The following is a 20965-nucleotide window of genomic DNA, read 5'->3' on the forward strand; positions in this document are numbered from 1 at the left end:
TATTCTTCATATCTCTAGTCTCATTATTCTCATAAAGGCATCATTCTCAACTAACCATAAATATCCATTAAGTGACTCGGAACACATTTAAAGCTGTAGGCCTATTCTTCATATCTCTAGTCTCATTATTCTCATAAAGGCATCATTCTCAACCAACCATAAATATCCATTAAGTGACTCGGAACACATTTAAAGCCGTAGGGCCATTCACCTTCACACCCATCAACACAAGCCTATTGCCCATGTTGGCATCATTTTAAGCAAATAGATAAATTACAACTCAATCAAATGAAAGTAATTCAAGCTTTCCTTGTACTGTTTTAATTTTCAAAGCAGAAGTTCCGTTTTCAAAACCATTTCAAGTTCGAATTTAGTCAAGTAACTTCAGCAAGTTGAGTTCCAACTGAGTCTCAACCACTTTTCAATTCCGATTTCAGTTCAAGATGTTTTACTGAAGATATATATCTTGACAATATAAGTTGCAACTTGGAATTGTTCTGAGGGCCTTGGGGATTATTGTGTGCAATTTTTTTATTTGGTATATAATCGATCTAAATAAGATTTTTTAAACGAAATTTTTAGTTCAAAATAGTCTATTTGGACTGAAAACCAGAATCAAATTGATAAAGTTAAAATAAAACCTTATTTTTTGTGTAGTTGAGAAGTTGATATTGTGGCAATTGTTCATATAAAATGAAAATTTCTTAGGCTTTTTCATTTAATAAAACCTTATTAATTTTACTGTAGATAAAATATAGGTAAGCTTACATAATATATTTCTGATTATGTAAATCAAAATTCGGGAACATAAGTTTTATCACCCCGATCATTGTATAAAATAATATTATATGGGTCTGCTTAAATAAATGAATTTATATTATGAGGGTCAATAAGTAACGAGGCAAATAACTAATTTTCAAAAATCTGGTGTGGCGCACTCACACAACTTTCCTTGCCGTTATGAAAATTGATCACCTGACGCTAGTGTGCACGCGCATCTCAAGTCTACTTATAAACAAAGATCTGAGCCAGCTGGTGACAGGACAATAACGCTGGAGACATACGAGGTCTGCTATCTCTTCATAGTGAATCATTTAATAGAATCAACAGTTGCCAACAGTTTGCAATTGAAATAATAACATTTTCTCGAATTTCGTGCTTATTTTCAATTTTAGGTGAAAATGTTACTGGACGTTAATTGTAGAGATTTTCATGCTTAATCTTTTCCACTCAAAATTTTTTGTTCAAATTTTATCTGAAGCCTGATAATTGGGAATCTAAAATCGAACTTTGCATAGATGGGGCGGAGCTCCTGAAATTTTTACAGATATGAGACTTGTGGCAGTTGATAGAGCTTATCAATTACTATTTTTGGTATGAATTTAATCGAAATCGTTGGAGCCGTTTTTGAGAAAATTTCGAAAAACCCTGTTTTTGACAACATTTTTGCCATTTCAGCCGCCATCTTGAATTGCATTTGATCGAAATTGTTCGTGTCGGAACCTTAATTAAGTTCCAAATTTCAAGTCATTCCGTTAATTGGGAGATGAGATATCGTGTACACAGCCGCACATACACTCATACACACACACACACACACACACATACAGACCAATACCCAGAAACCACTTTTTTGGACTCAGGGGACCTTGAAACGTATAGAAATTTAGAAATTGGGGTACCTTAATTTTTTTCGGAAAGCAATACTTTCCTTACCTATGGTAATAGGGCAAGGAAAGTAAAAACGGCTAAATTGATCCATATGGAACTTTCAGGACATGAAGTTGGCAACCTTGCGATGACATCTGGTCAGTTGTTCCACCGTATTTCGTAAAAATGATTGCAAATTGACTCAGTTAACAATGGCGAGTGCGCTTGAGAATTGCACCGTGGAAGAACAACGTGATGTGATAAGATTTTCAGTCGCAGATGGTGAGAAGGGTAGTGAAATCCACAAAAGAATGTTAAAAGTGTACGGAGACCATTGTTTGAATTGTTCAAAGTTTACAAATGGGTAGAACAGTTTTAAAGTGGCCGTGACAATCAATGCAGTGGACGACCAATCAAAGTTGGGACTTCGTCTCTCGAATTTCAAATTTATTCGTTAATTCGGAACAATAGGCGTATCACTGTTGAGTTTATAAGTGAAAAAGTAAAAGTCAATTCTTCACAAAAAGCTGCAGTACAACAAAACTTGTGCAAGATGAGTGCCTAGACAACTCACAGACATTCACAAAGAAACCCGGCTTCAAATCAGTCAACAGTTGAAAAAACTGTATGCGACTGAAGGAGAATGTTTTTTCAAAGAATTGTAACATGTGATGAAACATGGATCCACCACTATGAGCCAGAGTCACAGAACTTTTTTTTTTTTTTTTTTTTAAGATTACGTCCTAAAGACTCCAGTCATGGAGTATAAGACAAGTCATGTTATTACATAATAATTCTAACACTAAGTAGTTCAACCTAGTTTAGGTTTGAAAGGAATTCTTGTACACTATAAAAAGCTTTATCAACTAAATATTTTTTCATTTGTTTTTTGAAAATCTTCAAATCATCATTACTTTTCAAGATTTGAGGTAGCTTGTTATAAAATTTCCTACCAATATAATCTGGTTTTTGTTCAAATAACCTACTATTGTGACCCATTATATGATAATCTGCTCTGTTTCGCGTATTATACCCATGAACATCTGAATTCTGGATCACACCACTCGTTTTCACATGCATTACAACTTCATATACATACAAAGATGGCACAGTTAATAGACCAAGCTTTTTAAATAAAGGCCTACAAGAGTCTAACCTATTCACTTTCTCTATACATCTGAGTGCCTTCTTTTGAATCTTAAACACTCTGTCCATATTTTGTTGAGATGAATTACCCCATACTAAAATAGCATACCTAATATGAGATAGTATAAGTCCATGGTAAGCAGTTAACAGTAGTTTTTTATCATTCAGCCTAGCAAGCTGCCGCAGGACAAATACCCCAGATGATATCTTATTACATATCCTCTCAATGTAAGGATGCCATGTTAATTTCCTGTCCAATAAAATTCCCAGAATGCTACTTTCTCTTCTTGGTCTAATTCATTTTCCTCTACAAACACATTTATTTCTCTATCCTCTACTGAATTATTTACTTTTGAATTGTAGGAATTGACATTTCTTACTATTTATTGTTAATTGCCTTTGCTTCAAGAATTGGACAATTGACTGTACTCCAGTAAAAGCATTTATTTCTAGACTATCTAATAAATAATTGTTAAAGATAAGCGATGTGTCATCAGCAAACAACAGAGCTCTGTGATCTTTTAACTCTTTTGGTAATTGGTTCACATACAACAGAAACAGTAAGGGACCCAGAATTGAGCCTTGAGGTACTCCAGCCTGGACCTCCAGTTTTTGAGATTTAATTTTTACTATTTCATTCCCATCCACCTTGGTAAGCTCAACACACTGGTTTCTACCTATGAGATATGATTCAAACCATTTTAGTTCTATACCATTCACACCTACAGTTTTTAGTATTTCCAATAATATTCTATGGTTCACACAATCAAAAGCTTTGGATAAATCAAGAAATATTGCGGCTGCCTTCTCACCTGAATCTATTATATCTATTAGTCTTTCAACAAGGGATACTATTGCAGTCTTAGTAGATTTCCCTTTCTGGAACCCATGCTGTTCATCACATATGAAATTAATTTCTTCCAGGTGCATCAATAACCTATTTAAAACTACTCTTTCGAAAATTTTACTTATTACATTTAGAATACTAATGGGTCTATAATTTTCAACTCTTTCAGAATCACCGCTCTTGAAAATTGGCAAAATTTTTCCTTGTTTCAGATCATCAGGGAAAATACCCTGCTCTAGTGAAGTATTAAGAGATGCAATAAAGGGTCCAGTAATTCATTTTCACATTCTTTTAAAATTTTGCTTGAGACCCCATCCAATCCTACTGTTTTTTTGTTATTCAAATTTTTTATTATTCTTGACAACTCATCTCTTGATAATGGATGAAATTTAAATACCTTTTCAATTGGCTCAGCATTTAATGTAGTTGTATTATAAGTATTAGTGTTCAGTGACTTTTGGAGATTATATGCAACCTGTTGATAATATTTATTGAAAAAGTTACAAATGTCTATACTATCATCCATATAATTTCCATGTTCATCGATTATCCTAGGGACATTAGTAACTGTATCTTTTTGAGCTACTCTCCTATTTCTATTAATTACCTCCCAAACAGCAGAGTTAAAATTGGTACTAGTTGATAATATTTCAGCTGTTTTCTTACACTTAGCTTTCCTCACTTCTTTTGCATAGTTTTTCTTTAGACATTTGTATTTGACTTCACTCGGAACATCCCTCACTAATTTAAATACCTCATAAGCTTCCCTAACAATATTTCTTTGAGTACGAATATCTTCAGTTATCCATTCATCTACTTTGTTTAATTTACTTTTTACTTTGACTTTTTTTATCGGACAGCATACACTAATGTGAAATCTTAGAGTATCAATGAATTGCTTATATTTGTAATTTAGGTTACAACTGTTATAAACACTACTCCATTTTCTTGAAGCAGTTCCTGCTTCAAACAATTTATATTTCCTAGCTCATATTGCTGAATTTCTTTCACAAAAGTTTTTTTTCTGCTTGGATTCTGGCCCTGCAACTTAACATCTAAAATTTGATAGTTATGATCTGATAGATCTGAGCTACCTAACCTGACATTACAACCTTCTATATTTGTGAGGATATTATCAATAATTGTCTGTGAAGTTCGAGTTACTCTTGTATATTCGTGGACCTTAATTTCTAAATTATTCATATTAATAATATCTCTAATATCCTCTGTCATTTTATCCTGCCTGGCAAAATCGGTATTGAAATCTCCTACTACTATAAAATTTGTGAAACGAGCGGTTGTAATTTCCAAAAGTGTATGGAGCAGCTCACAAAATTTTTGCCAGTCTCCATTTGGTGACCTATAGATACCTAACACTGCTACCTCAAATCGATCATCAATTTTTAACCTTAGTCCCGTCACCTCTAAATCCATCTCAACAGAAAATCTCTTAACAAAATCCAGTTCATAAGTTTGGGTATGTTTAGCATTGCTAGTGAATATACATACACCACCACTTCTATGAGCTATTCTACAAAATTCTGATCTCAGTGAATAGCCTGGAATCCTAACTTGATTTATTTCCTTTATTTTTAAGCCATGCTCTGTGAAAATAACAATGTCAGGATCCTCCTGTTTCTTCTAATACTTCTAATCTGTCAATTTTGTTGCGAAGATACTGAATATTTTGATGATAAATACTAAAAACCTTACCATCTTGTGCTACTCTATCTCTAGCATTTGTAGCTATTTCCCTTTCCCCGTTTTGAGCCAATTTACTAAAAAATCGTTATTTGTTTTTTTGACTGTTTTTAAACCAGAGGATTGCAAACGGCTTTCAATCAGCTCTGCCAATCTATTACAAAAGATTACTTTGCCAGATCGATTTAGATGCAACCCATGATTAGTGAAGTTATGTCTTTTCAGCCTTTCATTTAGAAAACAAATCCCCAGTTGTTTAGAATTCTTATTTTTTAGGCTGTTGATTGTATTATGGATTGATTTGTTTGTCGAATTGATTGCTTCATTTAATTCTGGCCTATCAAACCTATTAGGAATAGTACTTATTATTAAGTTTGTTTTTTTGCTGAGTGGCACAATTTCCTTGATTTTTTCTGTTACTTGAGAAGATGATTCAAGTTAGGTTCATTTATATTATTTGAGCCACCCAGTACAATTAGATAGTCATTTTCATCAAAGTCTTTAGTTTGTTCCCTAGCTGACTCTACAACTGCATTAATTGATGCACTTGGCTTGAAAAAACATTGGACATCAAATTTATTTTTAATCTTTTATCAAGGAGATCACTGCAATCACATCCATGACTGGACGTCAGTAGCAGAACTCTCCCTTTCCTATCTTTATTTCCCTCAGCTATATTTTTGGTTGCTGTCTTCAAAACCTCACTGTACGTTTTATTTCGACCATTTTCAGAGCATTTCCATCATTTAGGTTAGATTCTATTTTTTTGCATTTGGACGGAGGTTCTATCATACATTTAGTATTATCAAATTTAGATTTTAGTTTCTTTATTTCCTCCGACATTAGACTACATTGATTTTTTAGATTTAGTATTTCTTTTTTATGGTCTTCATCTTGTAATTTTATAATCAGTTCCAAAGATTTAATTTCTTCTACCATCCCTAACCTTTCTTCCTCAGACGTTTTTAGAGTTACTTCTAATTGGTTTTTTAAATTAGTGTGGCTACTTTGTAGTTGAGCAACTTTTTCGGCTAAAGTAGTTTGAAGAACTGGGGTTTTTGGTTTTGGCGTTTTTGAATTTTGGTTTTGGGAACGCGTAAGTACTCCCGCTATGTTTACATTTCTATTATTAACCTTCGGTGTTCTACTTGAGCTCATCTTCCTATCTAAGAAATTATATTACTTGCAATAATAATAATTGATTTATAAATGATAGGATTTTAATTTGGTTATAATTTTAGTGAAGTAAACTATCTATGTTTATTTTTAAATCTCGAAAACCTAACCTCAAACTAACCTCTAAACGGTGTTTGGCTTATTAAAATAGAATTAAGAATTAAAATCTAAAACAAAATGATAAAACGTGATCAAGAAACAATTAATAATGAAATAAACACAAAATTTGTACTTATCCGTGACTATTTATAACACAAAATCTTCCAAAACCCAGGAGCGAAATTATGTAGGACTTTCATTCACAACCTCTCAAGGTTCTCCATCTACTACTAGTCAGGATCCAACTACTAGTTAGGATCAATATCAAATCAGTCAACAGTTGAAAAAACGGTATGCGACTGAAGGAGAATGTTTTTTTCAAAGAATTGTAACATGTGATGAAGCATGGATCCACCACTATGAGCCAGAGTCAAAACGACAGACAGTAGAATCTGATCACGTTGTTTTTCTACAGTGCAGTTCTCAAGCGGACTCGCCATTGTTAACTGAGTCAATTTGCAATTATGTTTACGAAATACGATAGAATAACTGATCAGATGCCATGGCAAGGTAGCCAACTTCATGTCCTGAAAGTTTCATTAGGATCAATTCAGCCGTTTCTGGAAATTAGTAATTTGTCTCGTTACTTATTGAAAGACCCTCATATATTCAATAAACATACCTGTAAAAATGTATTGAGATTAATGCCATAGATTCCAGAAGCGGTTAGCAGGAATTTAGCGGCAGTTTGCATTTGAAAGATGTTGACAATTTTCTTCTGGTTAGAGTTAAAGTTGTACCAGTGGATATTGTACAGCGATTTTCTCACATTTTGACTCTGAAACAATATACAGCATCGTTAAATTCATATAATTTTCATGTTTCATTTTTAATACTGAGTAAGAACAGTAAAATGAAACTCTCGAATTACATAGAAAGAGCTCTCAATTGTAGTAATTATTGTAAAATTGAAAAAGTTTATTTATTGTAATTAGGGAATATTGTAGAATTCAATAGACTAGATTAGCATTAGGCAATCCATTAGGTTACCATTAACCATAAAGGTCGGTCCAGACGCTCAATTTTTTACCCCGTCAGTCTTCCACTCAAGCAAAAGACGGATGTAAAATTGCGTCCACACGCATCCGTCTTTTGTCGGTCCGTTTTTCTATTTTTATGCTCAAAAGCTCAGTTCGTCATCAACTATAGAAGAGCTAGTACTCTTGGCCACTCTTGTTTTGTGTGTGAAAAATAGGACGAATGGTAGAGTTCATCGTTCACGTTAGAGTTAACTTCTAATCATGTTATCCTAAGTATTAAACAACATAATTACAGATAATAATATTACTGCTAATCGCTAAATGGTTTTGTTTACATGCCATATCTCGAGACATAGTGATTGTAAATGGATTACAATTTTGTAGATAATATTCTTATCAACAATAAGTAATATATCAGTAATATATTACATCTTAATATATCATGATGGTAAATCATAATATCAACATCAAATTCTGAGAGTATCATGAGAATCAAGAAAGATAAAAAATCTGGTGTGGCGCACTCACACAACTTTCCTTGCCGTTATGAAAATTTATCACCTGACGCTAGTGTTCCCGCGCATCTCAAGTCTACTCATAAACAAAGATCTGAGCCGGTGACAGGACAATAACGCTGGAGACACACGAGTCTGCTATCTCTTCATAGTGAATCATTTAATAGAATCAACAGTTTGCAATTGGATAATCACATTTTCTCGAATTTCGAACTTATTTTCGATTTTAGGTGAAAATGTTACTGAACATCAATTGTAGAGATTTTCATGCTCAATCTTTTCCACTTGTAATTTTTTGTTAAAATTGTTGAGAATCAAGAAAGATAAAAAATCTGGTGTGGCGCACTCACACAACTTTCCTTGCCGTTATGAAAATTTATCACCTGACGCTAGTGTGCACGCGCATCTCAAGGCTACTTATAAACAAAGATCTGAGCCAGCTGGTGACAGGACAATAACGCTGGAGACACACGAGGTCTGCTATCTCTTCATAGTGAATCATTTAATGGAATCAACTGCTGCCAACAGTTTGCAATTGGATAATCACATTTTCTCGAATTTCGAGCTTATTTTTGATTTTAGGTGAAAATGTTACTGAACATCAATTGTAGAGATTTTCATGCTCAATCTTTTCCACTTGAAATTGTTTGTTCAAATTTTATCTGAAGCCTGATAATTGGGAATCTAAAATTAAACTTTGCATAGATGGGGCGGAGCTCCTGAAATTTTTACAGATATGAGACTTCTGGCAGTTGATAGAGCTTATCAATGACTATTTCAGGTATAAATTTGATCAAAATCGTTGGAGCCGTTTTTGAGAAAATTTCGAAAAACCCTGGTTTTGACAACATTTTTGCCACTTCAGCCGCCATCTTGAATCACATTTGATCGAAATTGTTCGTGTCGGATCCTTATAGGGGAAGGACCTTAAGTTCCAAATTTCAAGTCATTCCGTTGATTGGGAGATGAGATATCGTGTACACAGACGCACATACACTCATACACACACACACACACACACACACACACACACACACACACACACACACACGTACAGACCAATACCCAAAAACCACTTTTTTGGACTCAGGGGACCTTGAAACATATAGAAATTTAGAAATTGGGGTACCTTAATTTTTTTCGGAAAGCAATACTTTCCTTACCTATGGTAATAGGGCAAGGAAAGTAAAAAGGTTGAATGGCGTTATATATCCAATTGAGAAAAAACTTGCTTATTTTCAAGTACTCGCGAGCATTTTATTAATTTGAGGGCGCTGAATCCGAATCTGAAATCACAATTTCTCTATTTCCATTTTTACGTGATTTAGGTTTTGGTGGATAGGCAAAAGACGGAAGGTCAGCTGGAAAAATATTCCCGGCCGATACTTTTTAAACTTGAAGACTTAAGCTTGACGACCCATCCGTTTTACCGTCCACACGCAATACTTCCATGCTCAGACTATTGCTTGAGCAAAAGACTGAAGCTAAACTTGAGCGTCTGGACCGGCCTTGAGGCATCGGACTTTTTTGAGTAAGCCTATTATAGTGAGTCTCCTACTCAACTGTCAGCGAGGCTTTGTTTGGTCATTTTGATGACTCTGGCCTACGATATTGCAACGTCGCAGTGTGGGCCTAGAATCTAAACATGATTGGTGAAAAAGATTTAAAGAATACTAGCTGATCTTTTTCACCAATCATGTATTAGATTCTAAGCCTACAATGCAATATCGTAGGCCAGGGCCTTGTATTAGAGGTGGCTATGATATATGCCATGGTAAAGGCGTTTATGTTACATATTTCACTGTTAACTCAAGCCAATAGTCCTAGTAGTTCTTTATCATGAACTGGTAGTCACTCATACTGTGCCGTTCTTACACTCTCACCCGGCCGAAACAGTAATAATACACAGTAGTGGGCTTGAGTTAACAAGTCGGCTTGAAAATTGGAACATAAACGATCTATACAATGGGATATCTTCTTATGCTATCTCTTTCTAAAATAATACATTTAAATAGTATTATAATACATAAAATAGTATTTAAAACATTGAACTTACAAATAAAGTCAAGTGATAGCAACTCGAACAGCATTGTTTGTTAAAGTGCGCAAGTGCGTGCTATGTAATCAGCTTGAATTGGTTGAAATTGGCTGTAAAGGTGGACTATAGGCAGGGAGAGTTGAGACAGCAATTTGCTGGTGGCTATTTATTATTATTACTGGTGGATAGAGCTTTCTATTACGTCATTTCCTATACAGACCGAAGTTTAGTAAAAAAAATGGAAAGTGATGTAATGAAAATTACTGGCCGCCAGTCACTTGCCGTCTCCATTCTCTCCATCTAAGAACCGCTCAAGGTCCTCAATGAAAGGGCTTGTTATGCATGGCCTCCACGTACTCCTGACTTAAGGCTATTTTGTTTTAAAGATTACGTCCTGATGACTCCAGTTATGGTGTATAAGACAAATCAGATTTATATATATATATATATATATATATTTTACCTTTGTGGCTTCAATGATCATATATGAGTATCTCCACTACCAACTGACCTTGCTGAATAATTAAACTGGATTCAATTACTGATGTCACACACATAAATAATATGTTTTGGGAGGACGTTATATGTGCCATGTAGTCATATTGAACGTTTATAAGATTCTTGATAAAACTGTTTCTTTTTTTTATTTGATATATGATTCATATCTTCAAGTTTAATGTAACTATAAAGAGTTAAAACCTATAATATACATTTATAAACACCCCCGTATAATTGTTTACGGTTTAGGGCCGGTTTCCGAGCTCGGGATTTAGATAAATTCTAGACTTTTATCAAACAGCTGGAGTCAGAAAATTGGCTTTCCGAAACGGGGCGTAGTCGTAGTCATAGTCAAAGTCACGTTTAAATTAAAATTCGAAAAGCTAGAAAATTGAACACAAAATAAAATAAAGATAAAATAGTGTTAAGTTTCAGCTATTTTGAATTATTTAGGAATGTTTTATTTCGTAAATGAAAAACGTTTCCAATTATAGAAATTAGAAAATAAAGATTTATTTTGTTACAACTATTTACTGCAACCAAGCCCCGTTTCGGAAAGCCAATTTTCTGACTCCAGCTGTTTAAAGTCTAGAACTTCTAAATCCCAAGCTCGGAAACCGGCCCTTGAAGTAAAAATGGATATCTCACCTCTTCAATTAGCGCTGATCCACAGTAGGTGAAGCAAAACATGTGCAGTATCTCCAGAATTAAAACGGAGCAGAATTTTAAACCTTCCAGAGTAAGAAGAGAATCCATCTGAAAAATAGAGAATATAATTCAATACATTCTGTAGATAGCCTGAAACAAAGATAAACTCTACTAACTTAAACAATTCTCCGGACAATATAACAGCTGTATTCTTTCTTTCGAGGGTCTTATTTAATGAAGATAATATTAATAAGAACAAACCAAAGACCTTAAGGCTGTGCAGAGGCTAAAAATAAACTTTCTACTGGTAAAAATAACTTTAAGTTGAGTTATTTTCGGTCAGTTTTGGTGAATTGAATAACTTTTGCAAAAATTGATATTTTCAGAAAAGTTTTGTTTTATTAGATCAAAAATACCAAGAAGAATCTATACTCTAAATCTCACGGATTTATCTCTTACCGAACTTGAAATGTTCTTTCCCAAAAATTTAAACTTTAGACGCTCATATCTCAAAAAGTCATGATCGAAAAAAATGTTTTCCTGAGAAACCTTTTTCATTTTGATAGCTTGATAGTACAAATCAAAAACTTTGAAAAATATCACCAGTAGAAAGTTCATTTTTAGCCTCTGCACAGCCTTAAAGAGGTTGCCTATGTCCACCCACAATGCCTATGTCTTCCCAATGCTAGCTCTTACTTGAAATTGAAGGCCGCCATTGAGGTATTTTAGTGCGAGATATTACATATATTTTTGTAATATTATAGATTACAAAAGCATTGGTATGTAATAATCTTATAGGTTGTCCCCTCAATGGCCGATTTCAATTGCAAGTACAACACTAGCGCTGCAAGTGAGTCTATTCATCTTTAAGGTCTTTGGAACAAACTTAGCTTAGTACATTTTATTGTCCCTTTTCTATTTAGGGCTACTTGTAATATGAATAGAAATACAAATCTCAGTACCCTTTTTTGAATTATTTTATCACATGTTTCACTTGTTGACATGTCACAAGTGAAATCACTTGAAAATGGCATCAATGTTGAAACATGTTGTGATAAAATAATTCAAAAAAGGGTACCGAGATTTATATTTCTATTTAGCTTAGTACAGTATTCTAATTCCTGCCTAGCAAACAAGAACAAGAATTAAAACTGATTTGTTGCAGTTAGGCCTAATGGTTGCGAGGCACCGATTTCGTTTATAAAAACTGAAATTAAAATAGCACTCGTCTCCAAAGTTCAACATTTTAGATGAACAGGAAGAATGAAATAATGAAAGGCCAATGAAGCCTTCAAATTTCATACAAACTGAAACATAAAAATGAATATTGCAACGTGTGATGAAATACTGTAACATATTGTAATTAATGCTATATTATTGTAATATTATTATAATGCTACATGTATGGTTTTTGGAACCACACCATTAGCTATTAGATTTGAATATTTTTGAGTTCAATCTTCAGGTGGGCCGTCCACTTGAACCGATTTCGTCCGAACCGGCATCGGCCGAAAACTACTGAACTCGTCCGACAATCCCCCAACAAAGTAAGGAATAGATTCGTCCATTGCAACAGGTGCATACGGCACGGCCGTCTCCGGCCGATCAATGTTTCGATCCGAATCGAATGGGATTTTCCGGCTCTATCCGACCGAACTAACTAGTCTAGCTGAGACAACAACCTAGTGTTCCTAGTGTTAGTGTTCCTAGTGTTAGTGTTCCTAACCTAAAATTGTTCCACAATCTTGTTTGTTTTTTGAAGTTGTTTATGTTTTATTAAGACTTTTTGCAAGCATTGTTATATTTCAGTGACGGCTGAAAATTAAACACATCATCATACTCTATATTGTGTTCATCCTCAAATAACCCTCCAAAGTAATCAAACAATATCATTTATTTTCTAAGATAAAATACCTCTACTTTTGTTGATATTTAGTTAATAAATAAATGTTTAATAATGATTTTTGTATGATGATATGAATAAATGAATAGATATCTGTAAATTTAAACAGTTATTTCAATGTGTTAGGGAAATTATGAGTTAATCTATTTCGTTACTAACAACAAAAAATAAGGTAACTGAATTGAAGAGGAAAAATGTAGAAAATTCTACTGATGTAAAATTAGAAAGTAGAAAGACTTTGTAAGTAAACACATAAAGAAGAATGACTTTCCTTACTAACTAGCTTGCCACTTCACTTTCTGGCAACCAGCCAACTACTGAACTGGTCTGACGAAAACGGTTCCAATGGACGACCGTATTCGGCCGAGTTGACGGCCGGCACATTCGACCGATCCAACGGCCGAACGGATCGGTTGAATACGTTTCCAGGGGACGGTTACCCTCAATCTATACTCTAGTATCATAATTCTGTAGAATATAGAGTTTATGTTAATAAATAATACTGATAAATAATCATTTCACTTACTTTAGTAATAATGACAGACAGTGAAACGATGACTAGCATGTTGACACTAATCACCAGGCCGAAGAAGAAAGAACTGAACTCCTGAAACATGTTGAAGAACCTGGAAAAAATTCACAGATTGAAATAAATCAATTACACAAATAAACTATTATATACCTTTTTTGTGAGCCTCACTCATTTTCTTCAAAATTCTTGAAAGAGCCTCATAATAAATGATTGAATTAACAGAAGTAAAAACTATACAAATTACAGTTTCAAATCAATTCCAATGTTTGATCAGTTTGTTCTTGTTTCCATTAGAGAGCCTTTGGAGAATTTCAAGTTAATTTCACTCAGATAAAATTCCAAACAATATTTGGCTTCTACAATATTTTGGCTTATGTTAATACCAAGTTGAAGAACGTACCTATACTATAACAAAGGAAAGAACTGGATTGTACACGTAGGCTACGGGATAGGAAAATTATGTTTGACCAATCATCACGTCTAAACTAGGTACTGGACTGAAATTAACTTGAAATTTTGCACGTAGATTCTTAATTAACCGAGGATGGTTCTAGACCTACTTCCAGATTCCACTTGGTCAAGTTTTAAAATAGACCCTTGCGGAGCACGGGTTACCTGCTAGGTAATTAATAATACTTCAATTAAGGAAAATGAAATATGGAGGATAAGAACAAACGAGGTACTATAGTGAGGTCCACGTTTAATAGCAGTGTAGGATTGACAATACTGTTGCTGTCCTTTTCCATCATACAACAAAATAGATAGGGCTATCTCTCTCTAGCTTTGCAATGTTGTCTGCCAGAATATTTCATTTTTACTTTTGACAGTGACTGTACAAAAGTAGACACAAATTCTCAGCCGCCATTTTTTTTCTTCATTCCATCAAAATACTTTGATACACAAGTCGTATAATTGATTTAAAATGTATTTTTGAAACAATGAAATAATTTTTAGACAATACTGTATTAAAATATACAAATTAAAATACCTGAAATGACATTTTAAAAGTTGATAACTAACCATCCTAAACTTCATCCATGCTTCAGTTAGTCTACACGTATAGGTTAGACCTACTCGTACAGGTATAAATAAGCCTAATATTGAAAGGTTATTTCAGAATTATTTTCATTGAAATTACTTATTTAAAATAGGATTTCTATTATTTTTGAAAGAAATTGGAATAGAATACCTACCAAATAACTTAATTTCTGTTGTTTTGAAATTCAGATTGGTGTATCACAGCTTTTTGAATTAGCCGCCATTTCAGGTTTGTATAGAAATAAAAATCTGATCTCAGTTATGGAAGCAAATTTTTCAATCAAATTATGAAAAAATAAATATTCTTGATTAATTTGACATAAAATCGATTATTTTACCAAGGGAATTATAATTATTATCAGATCAAATTTAATGGGATGAATTGAGTTCCAGCTGTGTACACTCAGTGGCAAAATGAAGAGACTTGGCAACGTTTTTCCCCTATCTTTCTTCACTGCCATTATAACGTGGACCTCACTATAGGAAGATTGTTCGAGGAGACCAGTATTTTATCTGTTGTGAAAAGTATGAGGCTGAGATGGGCTGGTCATGTGTGCAGAATACCGGAAGGGAAGGTGCCAAAAATGGTGCTGGAAGGCAAACCCGGAGGAAGAAGACTTCAAGGAAGACCAAGAAAGCGGTGGGTTGACGATGTGGAGGAGGATTTGCGAAGACTGGGTGTAAGAAGAAAGAGAAGAACAGCAGAATGTCGAGAGAGATGGAAGGATGTGGTTGTGAAGGCTAAGGCTCTACATGGGATGCAGTGCCAATAATGATGATGATGAATTAATAATACTTACTCCCTGATCTTCAAATGATGAATAATCGGTTCTTTCAAGATTTTAGTTTTTAAATTGTCACCACTGTCCACACATTCATCTAGTTCGGTAGCTTTTGCATTTGCTTCACTAAGAGTCATAACTCTCTCGTCATGTTTGCTTAATGCAAAACTCAATATCTTTAGCTGAATAATTATTTCCATGAAAAAGTAGAAGACACTCGAAACATACACAAGAAACATGGCGAATATATCACACACCATGAAAAGCATCAACATATATTGTATAGAAAATCCTAGGAATGTTCTAGTATTGAAAACAGACCAGAAAGGCATCGGTAAGTAAACATTGTAGGCCGTATCACTAGATGTCTGTTCTTCGCCTATCATAAAACGTATAATCGGAATAACGACAAAAATGAAAAAAATATTGGAAAAAATACAGGGTGTGGAGAAGATGAAGAACCATTTCATATTAGTCCTACAAACCATTCTTAATCTCTTCTTTTCTTTTTTGATCAACTCACTATCGTAATCCTGACATTCGTCTTCAAAATAGACGAACAATTTTCCCCATAAACGTCGTTTCCTACCAGTTCCATGGAAATCGGCAATACTCACAAAAACTGCAAAAAATATTAGGAAAGCGTTGGCCACTTCGAACGTTACAAATATGTCGTTCTTTTGTAGATAAATTGTTATCACACCGGTTATTAGGAAGTAGGCGGACACTATTTCGAATACAAATAGTATAATGTAGTTGTAGTACATCCAGGGTCCGCCTGGATAGAGGACAAGCATTGAAAATTTGTAAAATTTGATGTTAGCTTTTTCAAGGCCTCTGATAAGGCTTTCGAATTCTTTTTCTTCATCGTGTGAGTTCTTTGACATTTGACAAAATCACAATTCAACTATCCGTAAAAATTGTATTATTAGTCAAATAAAGTGCCTAATTTATGTAACTAATAATAAATAATTTCTTATTTGAAGGTCAGTTTACACTCCATCTTTACGAAATTTCACAGCTTCGTCGTAATGCACTTTTTTCCATTTTTCTATAAAAAACTTATTAGCTCCAATTTGGAAATGACAACAATTTTTCTTCACTTCACTAATAGTCTAACTATACATAAAAATAATTTTACTCTGATCAATTCAATTTCAATTAGTCTTAATACACTCTTGTGCTCATACACTTTCCACATTTGTTTCTTAAAAAATATTGAAATAACCCCTACAATTCCAGTTTTGAATTGGGAATCGTTATAAAGATGATGTTTGAGCTGGAATCAACTATTAGTCTACAATTATAGCTTACAACGTTACAACAAATACAAATAATAGAGTTTTGTTTGGAAAGCAGATTAAAAGGTTCTTTCAATGACAAATCTGAAACTGAGAGTTTTGTGAGGTTCGTTTAGCACATTAAAAAGTCATTAAAAGAGGTACTTCACCTTTGGACTTGCGTAAACTGGGAGAATGTTTCCAAGCTTCTTATTTATTTTATGGAAGAAACCGCTTACGCGAATCAGATACTGAGAAAGGGTTCGCAATTATTAAAATTGCAAACACCGTTCTTTTCACGAGACTTTGCCAAATGAAAAATAAAGATAAGCCATGAGCGTGCTGGATTTTTCTATGACTATTGATTTTAAAAGACAGGACAGAAATAGAAGTAAAACATGAAAAAAAAACAGAAAAGAATAGAAAACACAGCATGTGTTGCAAAACGAATAAGAGTCTGGATAAACTATTCATTTGGATTTTTAAAATTAATTAACTTGCTTTATTCTCGTTCTTCAAGTTAATTTATTCTTGTTTCAAATTTACCTTTGATAATAGCTTAAATTAATATTCTTATTATACTGTCACCTGGTCATATGGGACATATATATGAATCATATATTTATCTCATATTGATCAGGATTTTAGAGTTTCAAATTAAAAAAGTTAAATGAACAGTTTTTTGTCTTTGAACAATCTTTGTCATCGACAGAAAGATTGTTTATTTCATTTGATGTCAAAATTAACGTAGCTTCTCTTTTGTTTCTGATAACAAATGTGCCGCTTGTGCGATAGATAAAAATATGTACTTGAAATGGCTTTCATGTTTGGCATTGACTGAGTTTAAATTAATACCCAAAAATTTAACTTTTGGAGAGAGCTCGTTCGTTAGGACTGTGAGTTAAGTCCGGCTGATCCAGTGAAAAAGGCAAGATTTCGTTTCGTTTTATAATACAGTTATTCTGTCACAGATCGTGAAGTTTAAAAATGATGTATTGTTAAGGGAGACGGGTTCTGAGCCTATTCATTGGTTCAGTTAATATTTGTTCTTTTAAAATACTAAAGTCGCGATTAAACCAGTGGATGCCAAAGGGGGAAGCCATTTCAAAAAGGTAGCTGACTACTGAATCATTGTTCTTAAATTTTCATAGCAACAAAGATTAAATCATCATTAGCTGCAAGCGAGTGTTTTCCCCATAAAATTCATATCAATAATGTTATTATAATAAAATTAATCTTGTTTTGTTTGAATGTAAATATGTTAAAGACTCATTAAAGTTCTAATTATTCTGTTCTCTTTTGTTATAATAGTTTTTCCCCTTACATAATTGGTGAAGGCACATCGTGCTTACATATTTGATGGAGGCTTCTCCCGCCGTTCCACATCTTGCTTACATTGGTGGAGGCTTACAATACCTATACATTAGCCGATTTTGAATACCGTAGGCCAAAGGTTCTCGAAGTGTGCGTCGCGACCCCCAAGGGTGGCGCGATGAATGCTCAGGGGGGGGGCGACGCAAAGCTTAGTTGGAAAATGTTTTTAATTTACTTCTAAAATAATTACGATAAGCAATCTTTCCATTTTTTAAATTACATGTGAGTAATTTTTACTCATAAAATATTTTTATATCAACCGTATTGTCAAATTCAAATTCTCAATCAATGAGTGCTCCCTCAACATGATAGAAAAAGAAAACCGCATTGATCTCCAAGGTGACTTTGCGCTTAAAATGAAGTTTGAAGAATATTTTCTTACATCCTTCTGGATTGGTGTGCAAAAGGAACACCCAATTTTGAGTAAAAAGGCATTGAAGATATAGACTCCATTTGCTACAATTTATCCGTGTGAAACTAAGGTTTCTGCTCTAGCTGCCATGAAAAGTGAATATAGACCAAGACTGGATGTGACCCAGGAACTTAGAGTAGCGTTATCGCAGCTGACACCTCGTTTCAACAAACTATGTGCGAAAGAAACAAGCTCATCCTTCACACTGACGCTCTTTGTATTGTTAATTTCTATGAGAAACAAAAATAACAACTACCTTATGTACTACAGTAGCTGTAGTACCTGAATAAATTATAATTTATTGTTTGTATAGAATTTGTTGTTTTATTATGATTGAAACTATTGCAACATTGGGGTATGTATAGAATGTGCAAAACTCAACTAAATAAATATTGAGTGTAAAATATGTAGTTATATACGTACATATTACGTGTATGTACAACATGTATAGTAGTCTATGCTTATACATGTAGGGGGTCCGGCTTACAGCTGAATTATGCAGGGGGGGCGTGAAGTAAAAAGTTTGAGAACCACTGCCGTAGGCTATACAGTTTAAATTTGTATAACAATTTATTATATTATTATGCTTGATCATGAAACATAAATATTTTAGTTTATTTCAAATTCTCATTTTATTTTTGGTACCAAATTGTTTGACTTATAAATAAATAGCACAACTACTGACCATCCAACTTCCTTATAAGGAAACTCTAAAAAGGATATAGATTCTTTATTATACAACAATTTAAACTTTAAACACTAGTAAACCTCAAAAGAAAAAATATAGGCCTACTTTTAATGCTGGAGAAACATAAACGAATTTGTATTAAGCTAGCTTCACACGCCTTCGGTTTCATTCGGTTCGGTACGTTTTCGGTTCGGTTCGGTTCGTTACCGAAAACGAATGAGGCTTTCATACATGTCAGGTTTTAATTCGTGCGGTTCCAATTAGGTATTTTCTTCTCAAACACAGTTGTGTCTGGATTTTCACAGTTCATGCTTGTATATTTAAATATAACAGCTTGTGTTAAATTGTGATATGTTATTTCTTGAACAACAAAATTTTAAAATTAATTAAAAATTGTGAATTATTTGAAAAGTTTCTTTTTAATTTTGTTAATTTTTGATGTTCAGAGAGATGATTTTTTTGAATTGAAAATTTGTTCTTGTTTTGACACATGGTATATAAACTTCATCTCTTCTCTCCATTGATGAAATCATGTAATATTCGTGGGAAAATAAAAAAAAATAATAAAAGAATAAAAATTCTCCCTGAGTTTTAATTTATATCTTTCATATTTTTTTAGCAAACTATTCATTGAGAAAGAAATGTTCCTGTGAACTAACAGAAATGAATTGACCATATAATTTGACTTGGAGAATTTTGAAACAGATAATCACGATATCAGTTTAAAATAAAAACAAAAAAGGCAAGCGTGTGTAAAAGACTTTGTTTTTTCCCGTTTCCCTAACAATGAATTCGAATATGATGAAACCTATTCGTGTCGAGGGGGCGTTCGGTGCTATGCGGTTGCTATTCGGTACCGAATTCAAACCGAATCTTTCACACTTATCGGAATTTGCCGAAAACGAATCGAAAACGAAACGAACCGAAAGTGTGTGAAAGTAGCGTCTCGCCAGCAACGAATTGAAACCTGATGGAATTTATTAGTGTCAAGTGGGCGTTCGGTTCTATGCGGTTTCTATTCGGTACCGAATTCAAACCGAATTACCGTTTCACACTTATCGGAATTTGCCGAAAACGAATCGAAAACGAAACGAACCGAATGAATGTGAAACTAGCCTTAGAGTATTAAATTATAGTTATTAAATAATGATATTCACTTTAGATTATGCTTGTATTAGAAATCTATATATATATAAAAGCGAAATGGCTCTCACTCACTGATTGACTGACTGACTGACTGACTGACTCACTCACTCACTCACTCACTCGCATAACTAAAAATCTACCGGACCAAAAACGTTCAAATTTGGTAGGTATGTTCAGTTGGCCCTTTAGAGGCGCACTAAGAAATATTTTGGCAATATTTTAACTCTAAGGGTTGTTTTTAAGGGTTCAAAGTTCGTCTTTTAGCATGTATATTCTTCTTCTCCCAATCTCTTAATTATAATTGAAATTTCCATATCATATGTTACTATAGAACTATAATCTAGATAGAGTACCTCTTCGAAACAGTTGTAAACTGGCAACTAAATTAATAATTTTGTCAGGTTGGCATTAAGTTGAGTTGACTTTGTTAGGTTGGCACCAAGTTGAAGATTTAAATGCATTTATCGCGGAAAAATTGATTGGGCACTGCTACTTCAATCCTGGGAATATTA

General features: G+C 33.7%; 1 protein-coding gene across 2 annotated transcripts in view; it reads right to left on the bottom strand.

Moving 5' to 3' along the window:
* LOC111048992 (tRNA N(3)-methylcytidine methyltransferase METTL6) overlaps nucleotides 1-20965 on the bottom strand; it is a 55317-nt gene that overhangs the window by 4650 nt on the left and 29702 nt on the right. Inside the window, exons 1-4 of one of the 2 annotated variants that reach the window (XM_039433543.1) lie at nucleotides 15572-17107; nucleotides 13728-13827; nucleotides 11299-11406; nucleotides 7242-7397 (exon numbers count right to left, since the gene is read on the bottom strand). In XM_039433543.1, the coding sequence (XP_039289477.1) occupies nucleotides 7242-7397; nucleotides 11299-11406; nucleotides 13728-13827; nucleotides 15572-16440 (1233 nt within the window). In that variant the 5' untranslated portion in view covers nucleotides 16441-17107. Of the gene's footprint in view, nucleotides 1-7241; nucleotides 7398-11298; nucleotides 11407-13727; nucleotides 13828-15571; nucleotides 17108-20965 lie in introns of those variants that run through there. The other variant, XM_039433544.1, reaches the window with a different exon arrangement.

This window comes from Nilaparvata lugens, chromosome 7, assembly GCF_014356525.2.
Source record: "Nilaparvata lugens isolate BPH chromosome 7, ASM1435652v1, whole genome shotgun sequence".
Classification (NCBI taxonomy): domain Eukaryota; kingdom Metazoa; phylum Arthropoda; class Insecta; order Hemiptera; family Delphacidae; genus Nilaparvata; species Nilaparvata lugens.